Raw genomic sequence first — 21,132 nt, forward strand, 5'->3', positions numbered from 1 at the left:
ACAAAAGCAATCACTTAAAAAGGGATTTAATTATTATTTTTTTTTTTTTTTGGAAAAATAGTTAATTAACTCATCATCAAAATTTTATTTATAATTGCTGTTATTTATGCTATAAAATACAAAATTCTTATCAAATAAAAAACAATTATCAAAACAGTTGCTGATTGTCATGTAATTTTTCAAACTAAAATAGCAATTTTTAGTATGTTAAGGAGTTACTATATATTTCTACTTCACTGTTATTTATATGTTTCAAAGGGCTCTAGTTAGATTAGACTATAATATGAACATAATGATTCGGTCCATTGTTGAAGTTTTTTTTTTCCAATATAATTTAAAAAGTAATATTACTGATATATTTGCTATAAATCACATAACAGTATTTATTAAAAGAAATGAAATATTAATGTATATTCTCAGTAGTTTTAATTTGCTAAACCGGGTAGTTTTTCAAGTAACAATTATCTCTTATGTGAACTGAGGAAAAATATAATTTCCAGCTTTATTTTCTCTTATGGTAATTTTTATTTTCACTAAATGTTAAGTATCAATGTAATCATTTATATAATAATAGATTAGTACACAATTGTATGTCAACACATTATTTATAACCTTAAACTGTCTGGAATTTATTATTAAAGGGTTGCGCTTGCGTAAAATTTACTACCGTGAAAATTCAGCTTTTTTGCCTTTTGGCTAATCTCATCCCTGACTATTAGAAGATAGGATTCAAGAGTATTGCGTTTTCTAGCACGGCAGTATTATATTGCAACTTTCTGATATTAGATCATATCTTTTTGCTACCTGGGTATCAATTTGTAAAATAAACTGACCTAATCTGTAAGTGAGATGCCAAATAAATTTTTATTTTGAAATATTTTATTTATTTAAAACAATATTCGTTTTGAAAAATTATCGTTATATTTCGTAATAGATTTTTGATGAAGTCATGAAAACTACAAAACAGTGTAATAAACATGCATATAATTCATTTTAATTGTTAGCTTCCGAAATGCAAAATATTTAACCATTAAAAAAGAAAAAAAAAAGTTTCAGCATGGAAAAGTAAATTACTGATTATCTTTTTAATAAATTATACTAAGCGGTTTAGTTTTCTCTCATTCACGAAAATGTATTTTTGAAAAAATAAATGAAATAAATAAAAATTTACGTTTTAAGATGAAATGTAATTGGAATATCAAGTAGTTTGATTTCAGCCAGCAACGAGATTTTTAGCAGCATTTTTTTAGAATTTGTTTATTAAATGTGTATTTGAAATTTTTATTTATTTATATGATTTATATTTATTTAATAATATGTACTATAAATATTATGCATGATAAATAATAAATAAAACTTTTCATTTTTAAGTAACAGTTTACTTTTCTGCATCATAAATTTTCATACAAGTAAAAATTATTTTTTTTAAAATGACTTAATTGATAAAATTACTTTTTATTCACTTTCCTACATAAAAATTTTCAATATAAAAATTCATAGCAATTTAATTCGTCATATAATTTATTTTGAATGATTTATTTAAAAAATTTAATATATTTTATATTAAATACAAAATTAGTTCTCAAATGAAATTTTTTTCCACAGTTCACACTAGATAGCAGCACGAGTCAAATAATGTTATTTTGTTTTGGTTGAGATTCTTAGCAATGCGGCTGCCCCAGTCTTAATATTTTATTATTTGTGGAAGTATGGCAACACATGTTTTTACAGATATAAGTTTCGGTTTGATTTTGGGGAATACCCGTGCCGGTAAATATGTGTTGGTTACATTAGAGACAAACATTGACTCTGACTATTAGCTTGCGAGTCATAAATTTTTTAAATGAAAATTAGATAATGTCATGTCTTCTTTTTAAAATTGAAAGAAATTATTTAAGTTCGAACTTGCTGGTTTGTGGCTTACTTATTTAAATGTGAAAAGCTAATTGCTTTTGTTCGATGTAAGTACAGTTTTCGAAGATATTTTAAATTTTATCTTGTCATTGAATGTTTTTAGAATAGTTATCGAATCTCAAGATAGTGAAAGTGCGTAGGATGAAAATTCTATTATTCACTGTTTATTACATGTTGTTTATCTAGTCATATTTCATTTGCATTTAGGTATGCTTTATTATATTCTCAGAATATTTTCAGTTATCAGTGTCCAATTTAATGAAAGTGTGCTGGTGAATAATTATTTTATTTTCAATTCTCGTTATATTTTTAAACAATCATATTTCATTAAAGTTTATTGTTAACTTAATGCAATATATTCTGAAAATGTAACATCATATATGTAATATGTGTCATATTACAACACACAACATATATTTAACAGATATCACATTTTATTTTATCTTTCATTTTTTTAGTTTTTATGTATAATATATTAAAACGAAATTATGGCTGGCTGAAAAAACTTTTTTTTTGAAAATGTTATTTATTTAATGCTACATTTTATATACTTATATTATAATTTGCAAAAGAACCATTAGCTTTAAGTACCTTTTTGAACTAATGTCTTTTAAATATTCCTATAATTGAAAAAAAAAACACATTTAAAAAAATATATTTATTAAAAATATATATATTTGAAAAAATTTTGACTTGCTAAAAAATTTTTTTTTTCTCGAATAATGTTATTAGTTCAATGTTTCATTGAATATTTTAATTATGACTTGAGAATAAATTATTAACTTTAAAAGAACACCTTTTTTAATCAATGATGTCTTTTTGAGTATTCATATTATTTAAAAAAAGTCTAATTTTATTTGAGTAAACAAGTTTTTATGCATTCTATATTAAATTGATTATAACAGGTTTAAATTATGTTTTTGCATATAATGTTCTTTATTTAATGTTGACATAGAGCACTTTGATAATTTGGGAAGAGGTTATTTGCTTAGTACTTTATGAAATCCCTTTTTTAAAACAAATATTTCTCTAGGAAATTTTATTTCTCCTGTTGTATTATATATGTGTTTACTTTAATAAAAACATGTCTAATTACATCAAAAAGCGAAAAATTAATAATAAAATTTCTCCAATTAGAAATTATAATTATATAGAATACTTGCTAGGCTCTTCTTGCCCATTGGGAATTCTGTTTCTTTCCATGGTGAGGGAACACCAGTTTTTTGATGCAGAAATTTTTTTAACCGAGGTTCGATATATATATTCTTTTTACTTTAAAAACTAAAAAATCTGATTTTTTAAAATTTAAATCAGACTTTTAATTAGATTTTTTTTTTTTAAAAAGATACTAAAATTTATAATTATTTCAATTTATGGGGAGATATCCGTACTGTGATCTGTAGCAGAGTAATCGCTGGGCAGCGGTCTATGAGAAACTAAAAAAAAACATCAAAGAAAAGGATCAACCATTCCTGGGTAAACATCTACATGTTTTTTTTTTTTTTTAATTTTTTTTGTTTAAAATCAATTTGGTGCTTTTAGTGATTGTAGTGGGCTCTGCAGATCACAATACGGAAATATCCCTATTTTTGTTAATAAAGTAATTGTAATATCATAATATATTTGAAACAATATAATTGTATTAAGAATTGTTTTATTGTTATACATAATGCATGTAAATATGTGAATTAAATTTTTTTTAAATGAAAACAAAGCACATAATAATTAATTACAGTAAAACAAGTCAGATACAATTGCAGAAAATGAGAAAAATTTAAGACATGTGTTAGCAGGACAGCACTTCCTCAGGGGACACACTGCCTGCTAACACACTTGAGCCTTTCTATTGTCAGTGGTGAAATCAAAAACTGACGGTTCCCCGAGGCCCCATAATGGAAAAACAAATAAGAAAAAGCAATTAGAAAAATTGAAATGTAAATGCAAAGAACAATGACAAACAATTATAAATTAAATGTACACAGAGTAAGGCCTAATAATGATATGGACACATATAAATAAAGATAAAGTTACACTTAGAACAACCGAATCAAAATAAAATTTAAATTGCCAAATCATTAAGAAATAAATCAAGTGCTGACCATTCTTTTGAAAATCGTAAAAAGGAAAAGAAAAACATTCAATGAGTAAAAATTCTAAAAAAGTGCTACCATCTATATGCTTGAGGAACAAAAATCCTAAATTTCCCTGCATAAACCTATTTATGCGGGCTTTAATATCAGCTGAATTATTTAAATGTCTTTAAAATGTAATAATTACAATAATTGAAAGGAAAATTATTATTCTCTAATGTAATCTTGAAATTCCCGATAGCTGAAAGAAAATCTGTTTTATTGTTACAAATAAATTTAAATAATAATTTGTCCAATTAAAATATTCTTAAAAATTTTAAAGTAAAGGTTGGAATTAAAATGTGTTAAACTAATAACATTAAACTTAAATTTTTTTCTTATATATATTAAAAAAGGGCACTAAATTTTTGCTTATTTTCTAATTTCTATTCTGACTTCCCTGGAAGAATTATATCAGTTTTGAAATGTAATTGATTTAAATCAATGATTTCTTTTAAAAAAAAATCAATTGATATAAATAAGGATTTTAATTGTCTCGCAACTAATAGTGCGAAAGAAGATAGCACTAACGTTCATTTAACTTAAAAGTGGGCACTCTTTCCACAATATTTCAAGTAGCAATAATTCTAAAATGTTTAATTATGATGCTTTAAAATATTTTAACAAGTATGATGTTCAATTTTTTTTTGTAAGAAAATATTGCTCTCATACGTGTTTCTCTCACAAATGTTGTGAATAAATATATGGTGAAACCTCTCGGAAAAACCACCTCAGTGTAGTGACCTCCACTATTTAAGAATAATTTTGGGAGACCCGAAATTTTTTCAATTAACTTCGTGTTGAAGAAAACCTGTAATCATCTAAATTATTCCAATGAGGTGAACAAGGTTTGAATCCTGGCAATGGCTGGTCATTACGAATCTGCATCCGGCGTGCACTAACTACAGTGCTGACGTGAAATGTCCTCAGTGGTAGACGGATCATGGGTTAGAGTCCCCTTGCCGTTAGGCTAACTGTGGTTGGTTCTCGTTGTCTTCCTCTTCATGTAAGGCAAATTTCTCCCAATACTCGATCCAGGAGTTCCCTTTTCTGGATTGGGTTCAAAATTCTAAGGCTACGGTGTTGAACATTAATAGTCGTAAACCCGAAATTTGGGGCGGCTGTTCAATGACGGTTATATATATATATATATATATATATATATATATATATTTATATATATATAAAATTGTTAATTAATTTAATAGTAGTAGCACCAGTCGTTTATTTACATCACATTAGTACTGCACAATGGGTATTTGCGAAGGTCTAGGATCTGGGAAACATGTATGGGGATGATCGAAGACAAGCCATTCAAATTTTGATCCTCTTCAGGGGAGATGGCTTCTGCACGTTAGTAGCCCGACAACCTACATGCGAATTCGAACACTTCACGATTGATACTTTAACCCTCGGAGCCTTCGCAGATTGATTAAAGTGGTCACTCACCTGCACACTGACCGCAGCTAGTGATGCTTGACTTCAGCGATCCATTGAAAATTGTGTCTCAATGTTCAATTCTCTGCAGGACTAAATTAATTTAGATAAAATAATTTTAAAAAAAATGAATCTATTCTTCGAAAATATTAGCAAAATAAGTCTTTTTCATTATTTACATACAAAAATTTTATATTTTAAAAATTTTTGAAAAGTACTTATTTAAATAAGCAAAGCTAAAGGTCTCTAATTGAAACATGTTTATTAAGTAGCAAATTATTTTCCATTCTATAATTATTGAAAATTATAATCGAATAGAGAAGTATAATTTAAAAATTTTATGTTACTTTTATTCACGTTTAGCCCAATATCTAATAATAATTTACGTGTTCACCCCCTTATTATTTCTTTTGATAAAACTTTTATTTCTTATTATAAAACTTCAATGAAAGTAGAGTTTGAAAGAATGGCGTGCTTTAGAGTATATTTCTAAGTTAAATGGAAAAGAATTTTCAACTTAAACATATAATTTCTATATTAATAATAATAATAAAATAATGATTTAAATCATATATATGGGTCATTCTCACGAAAACTGTCATTTTTCAGTTCATAAAATCCCAAAAAAGTGAATAAAAAGTTCTGAAACTTTTTATATTAATAGAAATATGTAATGGCATTATAAAGGAAGATTATAATTTATATTATATATATTATACTTAATATACCTATAAATTATACTTAATATTTAAATTAATTAATTTTTTAAATAATTAATTCATAATTAATTAATTTATAATAATTAATTAATTAATTTAGTAAATAAATTAATTAATTTAATAAATTAATTTGTTAATTTTTTAATTTATTTTTCAAATTAATTAATAAGTAAATTAATTATTTTCACTATTTAAAAAGTGAGGGAATGACACTAATAGTGAGGGAATGATATTTTATTTTAATACATGTTTTTATCTAAGTTACATCTACCTAAAGTTTGAAAATGATAACATACTAAGTATATCTAATATTTATTATAATTTAGTCTTATATATTTAATAGTTTTTACAGGTTTGGGAAATAAAATTGGCTGGCACGATTGAACAAAAAAAAATTTGTACACATCTTGAATCATTCCCTCACTTCAGCGTCATTCCCTCACTTTATACACTAGTGAGGGAATGACGAATTCAATAAAATTTAAAAATAACAGTTAGGCCTAATTAATTTCTGAAGTCAATCACATACAATTATATTCATACAAGAAAGCAACATATAATTATCCACTTTCTCGATGAAGTTGTATTTTATTTCACTCTAAAAAATGACATGAGGGAATGATAAATGTAAAAAATTTTACCTGGTTTGATTCATTCAAATTTATTCCACAGCAAAGCTTCTTTAAGTTGAAGATGGAAACATACTGCAATTTTGTTCTATGATGCCAGTTGTTAACTTCTGAAGTTTTTATTAAAATATTTTTATTCTAAGAAGATTGCGGGTGATAAGAACATTGTTGTGAGGGAATGACGCGAAACACTGGGGACAAAGTTTAAAATAGTGCTGTGTTAATATTTTTATCAGAAATTAAATTTAAAATTGATTTTCTAAATTCTATATTCCAGTATTCTGAAATAAAAAACACGAATTTGTAAAAAAAAATTTTTTATTTCAGAAACAATTTTTTTCTTTTTTTAAATCAGCAGTGGGGACAAGTGAGGGAATGACATATTGGTATATTTTAATTACCTAAAATAAATAAAAAATAAAAATTGATAATTTTATTTTTATTCTTTTTGTTAGCTTGCATTCTGAAGGACATTTTCCCTGAATTTTTTTTTTTCGTAAGCTGTAAAACAAACATAAAATATACTGGGGACATGAAAATGACTGTTTTTGTGAGAATGACCCATATATATATATATCAAGTAAGTTAAAGGTATCCTACTAAAATAAAGCGCTTCCATTTAATTATATTTTTCTGTTAAATTTGATTACCAGCAATTTTATTTCTATTATTAAATTATAGCTATTTTTTTGTCTACATAAATTGCCAATTTCATTATTTATATAAATCTCATTACAGTAAAATTATTTATTATTGATTCAATGTCTTATTTCAATTACTTAACTTATTCCTTTCATTCATATCAGTAGAAAAGCTAATCACGAGACTGCATTTAGCCTGTGTTTGATAGAAATACTGTGTTAAATGCGAAAAATTTATTTGGTATAGTTAAAATCGCCGATCATAGATTAATAAAAAAAATTTTAGCCTTTAAAAAACCATATTATTGCAAGCCTAATTTTCGTTAACATATAATTTTTCCTAAACTTTTTTAAAATTAGTTTGTGCCACTAAAGGGTATTTGATTTCTGTGAAAATTTAATTTCTTTTGAAAGAATTTGAAACCAACTTTTCTCTTCATTTTGTTCAAAAGTTCTAATTACATAAAATAATACATAAATGCTGTGACATTACTTATCTCTCTTGATATGAATCACACAGCTGCCGAAGGTGTTGCTATGCAAACCATTGAACATTCACACAGACACACAACTAACAGTTAGAATGGTTGCTATGCAAACCATTCTAACTGTTGTGTGTCTGCATGAATGTTTCAGTAACGTTTTTGCTATATAGGTTATGTTCCTATGTAAAATATTTTTTTTATGCCTAATTTTTAATTTTTTTAAACTTTTTTTATTATTCCAAATTTAATGCTTAAAACTTAAGGTTACACTTGTTAACATTTTTACATATATTAAATAGTTAGTAAATAAGTTGTATTTATAAGCTTTGTGTAAAACTGTGTCTAGTTAAGAAATGCACTTAAAATAATGAATTAAAAAGTAAAACATTATTAGGAATTATTTTTTTGGTTTATTAATAAATAATAATCTCTTCCTCAAACATATTTTTTTATTGAAGCTGAAAATTAAATAGAAATTTGAAAAGAAAAATTGTGGAGGATAATGTTTCCCTGTAAAATACTTTTTTTATAATTTAAATTTTTATCTTTTTATTATTATTCCAAATTTAATGCTTAAAACTTAAGGTTACACTTATTTACATTTTTACATATATTAAAGAGTAAGTAAGTTATATTTACATGTATTATAAGCATTGTGTAAAACTGTGTCGTGTTAAGAAATGCACTTAAAATAATGAATTAAGAAGTAAAACATTATTAGAAATTATTTTTTTGGTTTATTAATAAAAAAATAATCACTTCCTCAAAAAAAAAAATTAATAAGTTTTTATTGAAGCCAAAAATTAAATAGAAATTGGAAAAGAAAAATTGTGGAGGATAATGTTTCCATGTAAAAAAAAATTTTTTCTTATTAAATTTTTTTTCTTTTTTTTATTATTGCGCAGTATGTTCGTTACGTCGGAATACTAAATTGATCCGTGCTGAAGCCTTCTTTCTTCTAGGGGGTGTTGGCCAGAAGCGTTAAGATTAGCGGAACAGTAAAGTTGTTGATCATTTTTGGACATAAATTAGCTAGATTAAAAATTATTTTAGAATTCCAATTTTTTATTATCTATGAACTGTACAAAATTTTTTACAAAAATAAGAAAAGTTTAATTTTTGAATAGTTTTAAAAGTGGTAAAATCTTATCTTGTGATAACCACCTACGGTTAATTTTTGAATGGTTTGAAATTTTAAAATGTTTAACATAATTTATACTAGCTTAACAAATGTCCATGCTTATAATCAAAGTTTTTCTTATTTTGCTTCAAAATTTTAAAATAGTCAAAAAGCTACTTTCCAATTAATTATTAATACGTTATCTTTGTTACAACTTATTTTAATAATAATTCCCTTTCAGATATTTTAAAAATGTTTCAGATATTTTAAAATACGAATAATGTTTCAGAATAAGATACGATAATGTTTCAGATATTTTAAAAAACGAAATTTCAATAAATTGAAATTTTCTTTTCTTTTTAAGTTATTTCATATTTGTTAATTATCCTTGCGGTTTAAAATTAAAAAGTAACTATGTATCACATTTTGGAATTTATCTTAGGGTATTTTATCGTTAAAAAAACGTGTCTAAATTGTAATCAAACATTGCAAACATTATTATAACGTCTTGTAGAATCATGAATATTTTTCAAGGTATTGGAAAATTTTCAAAGCATTTAAAAGAAAAGATTTAAGATACATGAAGCATTCGAGAAACAAATTAAAATTGAGGAGAAAAAAAAAATGCTGCATCATATTCATAGTAATGAAAAGCTTCCCTGTTTTTAACTGTCCGATTTTATTTAACTTAAACAGCTGATTCTATTTTATTTAACTTAAACAGGTTACTTCTAATAGTATTCTTAATTTTTTTCCACGTATTATTGCATTTAAAGATAAAAATCTCTGGATTTCAATTGAAAAATACTAGATTATTTTATAAAATAATTAATTAATTGTTAAAAATCTTTACCCTATTTATCGAATCCTCATAAATTAATCTTTCATAGCCACTCATCTCAATGAACTAATGTATGTTATGATCAAAATTAACCAAAATCAAGCTACTGAAATTATAAAAATATATTTTATCTATAACAGGCGTTAAACAGCCAACCCGATTCTGAGTTAACGACTTCCAGTGTTTAACTCTGTTCATATAATTTTGAACCCTACCCAGAGGACAAGGCAACTCCTGGATCTAGCATTGGGCCAAACTATCTTTCGTGGAAAACTTTTCGATTAAACTAAGCCGCATTTGCGTTACATAGATGAAACCACGAAATGGTTAGTCCGATTGCTAGGGGATTCTAGCCCATGATCATTCTACCATAGATGATATTTTTTGTCAGCACTGTAGTTGGTGCTAGCCAGGAGCAGGATTCGAATCAACCAACCTTCGCTGGGATTCGAACCTTGGTCTCCTCATTGGAAGTCAAAGACGCTATCCCTTGAACCGAAGAGTTTTTTTCTGTTAAAACTTTTCGAGAGTAAAATTCTATTGCGTAAATAAAAGAAAAAGGAACGAAGCAAGAATGTCGCCCAACTTCGCTTACTAACTTTTAGCACCAAAATTAAAAATAATTATGCATTAATAATGAATAATTCTATATGATCATTAATTTATGGTTAAATTGCGTTTTCATTAGTTTATATTTACTTGTAAAAAGTTTAAATTTGGATTTTGAAATAAATAAAATTGAATAATCGGAATTAATACGATGTTTTGAGGGAAGAAAAGAACATTCTAAAAGTTTATTTATGTAATAAGTGAAACATTTGCAATTCTCAAAAGTGATAAAGTAACTAGCTTGTGAAATGTATAATCTTTTTACAAATTTTTCTGTGCATAAAATGTGTTTAATGGAGGTTAAATCTCCGCAATTAAGTGACCAACGGCATGATGGTGAAAATATGGTCAGCATTACGCACCGACCGCCTTTATTTAACAGAAAAGCTGGTATCCATCAATCTGAAGCTGGTTTGACTTCAAGCAGCCTCAATAAACGCCGTACCTTACAACGACAACTAAGTGCTCTAACCACTTAGCCATCGTGAATAATTAGTTTAAAAATTTTAAAATGCTTCCATATTTAACAAAAGAAAAAAGAAATTCATATTACATTACTCCTTAATTTTTGAATTCGAAAATCACAACTACTATATTAAACAGAACAATTTTTTAAAAAAATTTTGTTTAAGCCAAACATGTTTGAACTTAAAGAAAAAAAGAGAAACAGAAAGATTTACGGAAATTAATGCTATAAACCTTTATTATGATTAATAGAACATTTAATAACCAAGAAACTAAAATTATAATTTTTACGCTTGGATTATAAATTAAATATTCTAGCCTTAAATATTGAAAACATAAGATAACAAATTTTTGTGTGAAATTTTGGAGCATAAAAACTGACTCATTAGGCGAAATGAGAGAATTTTATATGAAATAAATTAATGATTTTTAATTTTTTTTCATGGTATTTAATATAATTAAATTACTATTTAAATTTTGGAATATGAAGATCAACACTAACTGCGAAAGTTAATATTTTTTTTTATATATACGTAATAGCATGAAGACTTAGGATTTTGTTCCAGTTTGACATATTAAAACATGTAAAAAAAAAATTAAACATGTAAAAAAAAAAAAAAAAAAAAATTGAAAATTATTAAAACTTATAATAAAAACATTTTTTTTAAAAAAATACTAAAAAGTTTAAAAATGTTACAATGTTATATCACTTTCTGAATTAGGAGCATAAGAAGCACAAATGATATTGCAAAAATAAAGCAGTTTTTTACGAAATAAATTAAATTTTTTTTATTTTGTTTAATATTCATGTTTGTCACATTTTAATCACACAGCAGAAAAAGATACCAAAAATATTAACATAATCAGTTAATTAAAAAAAAAAAAAAATGCAAGAGCATTAAAAATTTTAGGTACAAAAAAGCAATATCAGTCACAATTCTGACTTTTTTGTTCAAAATGAAAAGCTTAGACCGAAATGGAAAAAAAAAATTATTTTTATTTATTTATTTATTTTTATTTTTTTGCTGGAATAGAGACTGTGTTTTACTTCTAGAGAAAATTTCCTTTTTCTCAGAAATGGAAGTGTTAATTTTTTTGAAAATTTATGCATTGATATATACAAATATATCAATAAATAATATAAAATAAATATTTTGAATATAAAATAAATATTCAAAAAAAAAAAATAAATATAAATTATATTTACTTTTTTGTGATATACATACAAAGGTGATGTTCAGTGGAGCCTCGAATTTTTTTCCTGTGCAGACTTCAAAGAAAAGAAATCTTGTTCACAATATCTGTAAATGTAAATTAATTCGTAGTATCCTTTCTTTAGGGGTCAGCGGTAAAGTGTCCTCTAAAGCAGCGGTTTCCCAATTTTTTCGACTAGGGAGTCCTAAATAATCAAACGTTTTTAGGTGGAACCCGGAATTTATGAATAAAGTTTATTAAGGTAATTGTGAACGTTATAACTTGTAAAAGATTTAGTTAGAGGAATGAAGATTTTTCATCGTTTTATCATTAACACTCTTAAATTATGTTTTATATCCGACAGTTAAATTTGCAGTCTATGTTGCATAGTTATGAATTTGTTTTTGGTGTATATAAATAAGTTGAAAATGAATAAAATGAGCCAAATTATTGTTTACTTCGAGATGAAGAATGAACAGAACTGTTATAAACGTTGAAAATGTCCATTAGGGAAACGAGTTTCTTTTTATTTATTAAATTAATGAATTTAATTGCTTTATCTTGATTTGAGGAAATACTAATGCAAAGTTTTATAAATGTTTGTACTTTTCAATAATTTGTTCGTTATAATGTTTTAAAAAATAATTTTTTTCTTCTGAAAAATGCCATTTCTGTTTCATTGGCTTGAAATAATTTGTTTAAGGCAACCAAAAGATTAAATAAATTATGAATTATAGGTTATGTCTAAATATGATAATATATTTTTTAAAACTCATCGCTGGTTGTAGAATGTTCTAACTTGTAGAACCCCTTTAACTCTTCCATGGAACCCTAGGATTCCGCGGAACACCATTTGGGATCCGCTGCACTGGAGAACTTCAAAGTTTTTTTTCTGAAATTTTTACAACCGGGTTCAAAAGTGCATTAAGACAGGTGGTTACTTCGATGCATAATTAAATGGATTGGTAATTTATGTACTATTTCTAAGTGTTATATTGAATTAGTTATGCAAAATGATATCTGCACCTAGTATTGGTGCACATTCACCAAAGCGACTATGATCGTTCTCTTATTTCAATCACTCACATTAATATATAAAGCGCAATGGCCCAGTGGTCTAGGCACTGAATTATTGTGAAGAACTGAGGTTCGATTCCCAGTGACGGTTCGAGATCAATGGGTACCAGCTGGCCGGGGAAGTAAAGATTCCCTGTGCTCAACGCTGATCACATCGCTGCAATCATATCGTTTGTCACGAAATTGTAGACTCTTAACCTTCATGACCCTTTGGCTTACACTGGGCTGTTGCGGGAATACTTTTTTTTACATTAACAAATATCTACTTTTTTTTTTCTTTTTAGGGTTTCTCATTAGGAAAGCTGATATAATCTCTTGAGGTATGAAACACTGCAAAGTTCTTCAGGTGATAGAGTTAAAGATTTAAAGCATCTTTTGTTCTAAGAATGTCATCAAGGGAGCCTCCAGATTCCTCTCTTCAAAACTCACTCTTCAGTGGGTTCGCTCGAGGAAGAAACATGCATCCAATATACAACAGAGGTCGTCGGTTAGATTTCCCTAAAAATGTCCGGACTGAAAATACCCAATCAGGTACCAGAAACAGAACAAACGGTAACGGACCACCGAATCGCAGTAATTTTCAAAGAAGAGGGGGTTTTGACCAAAGAAACAAGAATCATCATCATAAGCCGAAGGTAGAACAAAATCAACACCTTTCTCAGAATGATTCAAAGACGATGTCACTGGATTCTATGAAATCTTTGTTGCTGCTACCGACTCCCGAGGAGCTTCTATTAACTATTCTTCTGGAAGAAAATGGATTTTTCTTATCCCTGCATCAGGCTACTGATTGGGATGCAACAGCAACTATGTTGTTAATAATTGGCAAAGCTTTATCAGCTTGTATGCAACTTCACGTTCGTTCTTTGATCTTTAAAATAAATGATACGAAAAGTTTCCTGAGTAGAATACAAAAGTATTTGATATCTTTCCACTTGGGTTCACCGCAAAAGCATCACCTCGACTCTTTAATTAGCCTATCTAGTTTACTTGCTAAGCTTCAAATGCAATTTCCTTCTTTGTCGTCTGATTTGCTTATTAAACTATTACCGCAACTCCGGAAAACTTGTGATGATTTCTTGGTCCACTCTGCTGAATATGAAGCCGTTAAAGAAACTCTCGATGACATCAATAACCGAAATGATTTATTTCTCGAAAACTTCACTCCTTCTCAAGCAAAAACCATGTGTGAAAACGAAAAACTGCAACTTGCTGAACCACCAGAAAATTATCGCTCTATTCCTGTTTTGCCGATTGCAGAAGACATACGCTCTTCTGCTTTCCTTCGTCCTAACTTAGTAGCCGGTAGTTACGAAGGCACAGAACATTACCTCGATGTGCAATTTCGTCTTTTAAGGGAGGATTACGTGAAACCGTTACGTGATGGAATAGCGGAATATCAAGATTTGAAACAGAGTGGAAAACCTTTGAAAAATTGTAAAAATGTACGAGTATACGAAGACGTGCATATTATTTCCCAGCAGTATGTAAATGCTGGTCTCGTTCATATTGCTCTATTTTCCGATGCAAACTTTGTCGACATAAAGTGGGAATATAGCAAACGTTTCCTTACGGGCTCTTTGCTTTGCTTGACTGATGATGATTTTGAAACAATGCTTTTTGCAACTGTTGCTGAGAGAAATATAAAGAAATTGGCAGAAGGCAAGCTTATTTTGCGTTTTGAGGAGTTAACTGATGAAGTTTTAAGTCTCAGCCCTCAAAGAAATTTCACTGTCATTGAAACCACTGCCTATTTCGAAGCTTACCGCCACAACCTTAAAGCTCTGTCTGAACTAGATGAGGAAAAGTTACCCATGCAACGGTACATCGTAAGCGTGGAGAAAGAAGTTTCTAAACCTGCATATTTAAATGAAAGTACTACGTATGATTTTCGTCCTCTTCTCATACCTTTAAATAAGCAATTGATCAAACTGGATGTGGTGGAAACAACAGTTAGAGGGGGGAGAATAAGTAGAATGGTAACTGATGCAAATTATATATATCCACCAGAAGTAGAAGTAAATGCTAAAAAAATACCAGTTCTAAATGATAATGCTTGGCCATCATGTTCTGAATTAAGCCTAGATCCTTCACAGTTCGCTGCTTTGAAATCTGCTGTAACCAAAGAATTTGCTGTTATTCAAGGTCCACCGGGGACTGGTAAAACATACATCGGCCTAAGAATTGTGCAGTTGCTATTGCATAATTTCAATAAAAATGTGTCTTTAAAATTGCAGAAATCTCCAATTTTGATAGTGTGTTACACGAATCATGCTTTAGATCAGTTTCTCGAGGGTGTTTCTGTGTTCACTCAAAAAATCGTAAGAATAGGTGGTCGTGGTAAAACCGAAGCTTTGGAAAAGTTTCAGCTATTGAATTTAAAACGGCATTTGAACTATAAATCAAATATACCCAACTCTGTATTTGATAATATTCAATCGAAACAAAGAGAACTGTTTGATTTAAGGAGACAAATAGAGTCGAAAAGGTTATCTATGGAAATGTCGAACCAAACAGTTTTGAAAATTGGAGATATTAGCGAGTGCATTCCTCTTGATCATAAGTATTCATTAAGTTCTCATAGAGTTACTGGTAAGAATGATGTGTTACACGAGTGGCTTGGTTTGTCTGAAGGAGCTGTTAATAGTTTGCAGTTTGAAGAGGTTGAATTTTCTGACTCTGATGAGGAAAACGAGGGGACTGATTTATCTTTTTTCCCTGTGTATTCCATAGAATTGCGTAACATTATTTTAAATTTAAACGAGCCTATGCAATGGAAGTTTTTTAAAAATGGTACAGACTGTAAAGAAATGATTAATGAATGTATTTCAAATATCCTAAAGTATTGTACTCCATTGCCCGAAAATGTTGCACATCGCATAAGAGATGTTAGTTGGTTGGATAGTTATGGAAGATGGCAACTTTATAAGTATTGGGTGACTTTTTTTATTAGAAATCTTCAAAGAGAGTATGCCACCCTTGATGGTGAAAGAAAGATCAAGCAAGAACAAAATAAACGAATCGAAAAACGTTATATGCGGGCGCACAGAGCAGACCTGGAAAAATTGAATAAAACGATCGCTTTTAAAAGAAATTCTATGAAAGTAGCTTCGAAACATGTTATAAGCGAAGAGATGTTGGGAAACTGCATACCATCTCATCAATTTCAGTCTCTTAGAAGATTTAATAAAATTAATTTTGAGAGAAATCAAGCAATATTTAATTGGCTACAATTGAAATTGATAAATGAAGACGACGTCCGTGAACGTATACGGTTACATCAGGAGTTGCAAAAAGTGGCTGATTATTTTAAAGAGCAATTTGAAATTTCTGTAGCGGGCAATCATTTTATCGATATCGAAGAGGAATTAGATGAAGCAGATATCGATGATATTGAATACATAGAAGACCAAAGAAAAATTGACTCGGAAGAATTCGCCGACGTATCTTTTGATTTACCAGCGCAAAAGCGTAAAAGAAAGGTCGTTGCACCACAAAAAAGTGAATGGAAAACACAGGGCGGCAAGAAAGGCTTAAAAAAATACATTCGCCAAAAGCTTTACGACAACGAAAAAATGTCAGAAGTAGAAGCAAGTGATATAAATGATGTTTGGAGGCTTTCTATTGATAAAAGATGGCAGTTATATAAATTTTGGTGGCAACTGTATATAGAAAACAAGCAAGCGGAAACCTTAGGTACGCAACAAAAATTTCGAGAACTGTATAAAGAGCTTAATGAATTGAGATCCTTGGAAGATGGGTATTTGTGTCAAAAAGCAGACATTGTTGGCATGACAACAACTGGAGCAGCTAAGTACAAACACATAATTGAATTCTTAAATCCTAAAATTGTGATAGTTGAGGAAGCAGCAGAAATATTAGAAAGCCATATTGTTACTTCTCTTGCTCCAAAAACTCAACATGTAATATTAATTGGAGATCATCAACAGCTGAGGCCCAGCCCTACTGTTCATTTGTTATCTGTTAAATATAGTTTAAATGTGTCATTGTTTGAAAGAATGGTAAAAAATGGAATGGAATGCCAACAGCTCAAAATTCAGCATCGCATGAGACCTGATGTGGCAAGATTACTCGTGCCCCATATCTACAAAGATTTGGAGAATCATGAATCTGTTTCAGAGTATGAAAACATCAAAGGATTCGCAAAAAATGTATTTTTCTTATCGCACAGTAATCTCGAATTTCAAGAAGGAGATTCAAAGAGCAAAGTAAATCAGCATGAAGCAAGATTTTTAATTAAACTGTGTAGATATCTCATTCTACAAAACTATGATCCTTCTCAAATTACAATTTTGACGACTTATTCTGGACAGCTATTTGAGATTAAAAAGTTGGCGAAAGGAATACTCGAAGGGGTAAGAATTACAGTTGTAGATAATTTTCAAGGTGAGGAAAATGACATAATACTAGTTTCATTCGTGCGATCCAATCAATCGGGGGAAATTGGTTTTTTGAAAATTCCTAATCGAATCTGTGTTGCATTATCTAGAGCAAAGAAAGGTCTCTATTGTATTGGCAATTTTCAGGTTTTAGCCGAAAACAGCATAATTTGGAGTAAAATAATTGCTTTATTGAAAGAGACTAATAGCATAGGAAACTCACTTGAACTTAGATGTCAAAATCACCCAGAAATGTGTAGTTTTGTTGCGAATGAAAATGATTTTGTTCAGGATGGAGGTTGTAATTTAATGTGTGAGTTTCGCCTTGAATGTGGGCACGTTTGTCCTAGAAAGTGTCATCCTGATGACCAGGAACACTTGAAGGTCACTTGCTATAAGCCTTGCGGGAAATCTTGTTCCGAAGATCATCCATGTCAGAAAAAATGTTTTCAAGAATGTGGTGAATGTCTTGTTCCTGTCATGGTAAAGATTGAAGAGTGTGGCCATGAAATAGAAGTAGCATGTTTCCGCAAATATAGTAAGCTTAACTGTCCTGTGATTTGTACAAAAATTTTACCATGTGGACATGACATAAATGTAGCATGCTACCGCAAGGATCGAGAAATAATATGCCATGAAACTTGCATCAAAATGCTCAAATGTGGTCATGAAATTTCTACTAAGTGCTTTAAGAATATAGAAGAAATAAAATGTCTTGATAAGTGTAAAAAACTCTTATCATGTGGTCATATTTGCCCCTCCAAGTGCAGTGAAAGTTGTTCCACTAAATGTGTAGTATTGTGCAAGAAACTTTTACCATGTGGCCATGAAACAAATATTGCATGTTACCTCAAGGATAGTGAAATAAAATGTACTGAAACTTGCATCAAATTGCTCCCCTGCGGTCATGACGTTTCTACTGAATGCTTTATGAGTATAGAAGAAATCATATGTCTTGACGAGTGTAAAAAATTCTTACCATGTGGTCATATCTGCACCAACAAATGCAGTGAAATTTGCTCTACGAAATGTGAAAAATTGTGCACTTTTAAATCCACTGTTTGTGACCATGATTTCCAAGATAAATGCTACAATAAAGGTAATTCAGAATATCTTATGAATACGTGCCGCACACCGTGTGATGTGAAAATGCCATGTCAACATTTTTGTGAAGGCACCTGTGGTCTTTGTCATCAGGGCCGTTTGCACATCGAATGCAATAAGAAATGCAAAAAAACATTGATTTGTGGCCATGGATGTGAATCGATTTGTTCCAAAAGTTGTCCACCTTGTAAAAGATGGTGTGCAAATTGGTGCGACCACAATAAATGCTCCAAAAGGTGCGGTGAATTGTGTTATCCGTGCTATAAACCATGCACATGGGTCTGTATTCATAAACGGTGTTCACGTTTGTGTCATGAACTGTGTGATCGTACTCCTTGTGATAAAAATTGTCCAGAAATATTAGAATGTGGTCATGCTTGTTTAGGCTATTGTGGCGAACCGTGTCCTGAAGTCTGCAAAATTTGTGATCCCGAAAACGAACTATTCGATTTAACGGAAAAGCGTACATTAAGAAGTGGAAGGGTAATATCTAACGAAAAATATATATTGTTGGAAGACTGTAACCATGTATTTGAATCAGAATTTCTATCTCTGCATTTAATCCAAGAAAGTTCAGTTTCTAAAAATCTTCGGGTGAAAAGTTGCCCCAAATGTAAAACAGCGATAAGAAAAAATTTCCATTTTGGAAACTTGATTAAAAGTTACATAATCGATGTTAGGAAAGTCAAACTCAGAGGAAAAGCATTAAATGAACAAACCAGTGAAGTATTGCCAGTTATCAGAATCGAAGCTGAACTTTTGAGCGATGATTATTCCTCTTTAAAATCTGTTCTTTCATCGAAGAAAAACAAAACCAATCGAGAAATAATGGTTATGAAAAATTTCATTAAATTGATTTTAATGTTCGAAAATGTAAAATTTTTTGAAATGAACGAACCTGACCTGAAGTCTGCTTGCATACCGTATACCACAGAATTGATATCTTATATGAAAACTACCATGTCTTGGATTTTTCCTATTCTTCGTGACGATTATTTAACTTCCTCTGATCAGCAAATGCAGGAACTAAATTGGGAAATAGTTCGTTTGACTTTAATAAGTAAATTTTTTCAGTACTTTCTTCGTCAGACTTTCACAGAGCGTACGAATCTTCTTGTACTTCACAAACAAAAACATTGGAGTAACCTTATAAAGTACATTAAGACTTATAAGCCTTTCAGGGATTCAGATTTGCTGAAATGTACTTCGGAGTGGGCAGCTTTATCGAATTCGAGTTTTAGAGAACTGAATGTTGAAAAAATCTTTCTTACACGCTTCATTAACTATTCCTTAAAGCAGTGGCAAAAATGCAAATTTGGACATTTATATTTTGCTGAATGTGACGAAGAAACTTTTTGCCATGAATGTGGATAAGAAGTCACTATACGTGAAGTTATTATGTATTATCAGTTATTAACTTGTACACAATACTTTTAAAAGAATGGGATTTTATTCTGTGATTAATGCTAGTTTTATTGAGTTGTATGCATAATGCATTGATTTTTCTGTAATCTCTGGAATCAAAATATAATTTAGCTTATCATTTTCCTTCGTTAAGACTTTCTGTAATTAAGACTTTCTGTTTCTTCGTTAAGACTTTCTGTGTGCCTTAACATTGAATTACCTGAAACTAAAACATTGGAATTACCTGAAAAAATATATTATGACTTAGACTTTCAGAAATTCAGATTTGCTGAAATGCATTTCAGACTGGGCAGCTTTATTGGGTCTGAGAGAACTTAATGCAGAAAAACTGCATCTTCCACGCAACATTAACTATTCCTTAAAGCAGTTGCTAAAATGCAAATTTGGATATTTATATTTTGTGATTGCGACGTAGAAACTTTTGCATTAAGTGTGGATAAGAAATCAAATATGTGAATTTATAGTACATTATTAATTGTTAACATATGCACAAAGATTTTGATGGTATTTAATTTTATTCCGTAATAAATTCTAGTTTAACTTTGTAGTTTATTCAGAGTTGTATGTTAATGTATTGATTTTTCAGTTTTATATTGTATATAAATATTTTTATAAGGCTTATTACCGTTTTCATTTTTTAATCTCCTGTAATTTCGAAATACCGAGTATTGAAACTTGTATTAAATACTGGTTTCTTGATTTATACCCAAACTTCTATACAAAAGGTCCTTTTATAAAATTAGTAGTATTTTATTTTAACTTTTAAACTGAGTGGATGTTTTTTTTTCTCTGTCAGCTACCATTTTTAAAGGGTCGCAGTTCCATAAGATATCAGATGTAATGATGTTTTAATACCTGTGTCATTGATATAACACGGCACATTAGAATGTGTAATTTCTCGTAGCTAAATGCTAATAATGAAATTGTGTTACCGTTTTTTACC

At 29.1% G+C, this 21,132-nt stretch overlaps 1 protein-coding gene across 1 annotated transcript; it reads left to right on the forward strand.

Annotated features, from left to right (window-relative positions):
• The first annotated feature begins 1,695 nt into the window (after positions 1-1,695).
• On the forward strand, positions 1,696-20,741 carry LOC107439687 (NFX1-type zinc finger-containing protein 1). Its single transcript, XM_043048534.3, has 2 exons — positions 1,696-1,961; positions 13,545-20,741. The coding sequence occupies exon 2, from the start codon at positions 13,647-13,649 to the stop codon at positions 20,136-20,138; it is 6,492 nt and encodes a 2,163-aa protein (XP_042904468.2). The 5' UTR covers positions 1,696-1,961; positions 13,545-13,646; the 3' UTR covers positions 20,139-20,741.
• Positions 20,742-21,132: the final 391 nt, after the last annotated feature.

Source organism: Parasteatoda tepidariorum, chromosome 2 (assembly GCF_982258835.1).
Source record: "Parasteatoda tepidariorum strain Cologne lab strain chromosome 2, Ptep-v5.0, whole genome shotgun sequence".
NCBI lineage: Eukaryota > Metazoa > Arthropoda > Arachnida > Araneae > Theridiidae > Parasteatoda > Parasteatoda tepidariorum.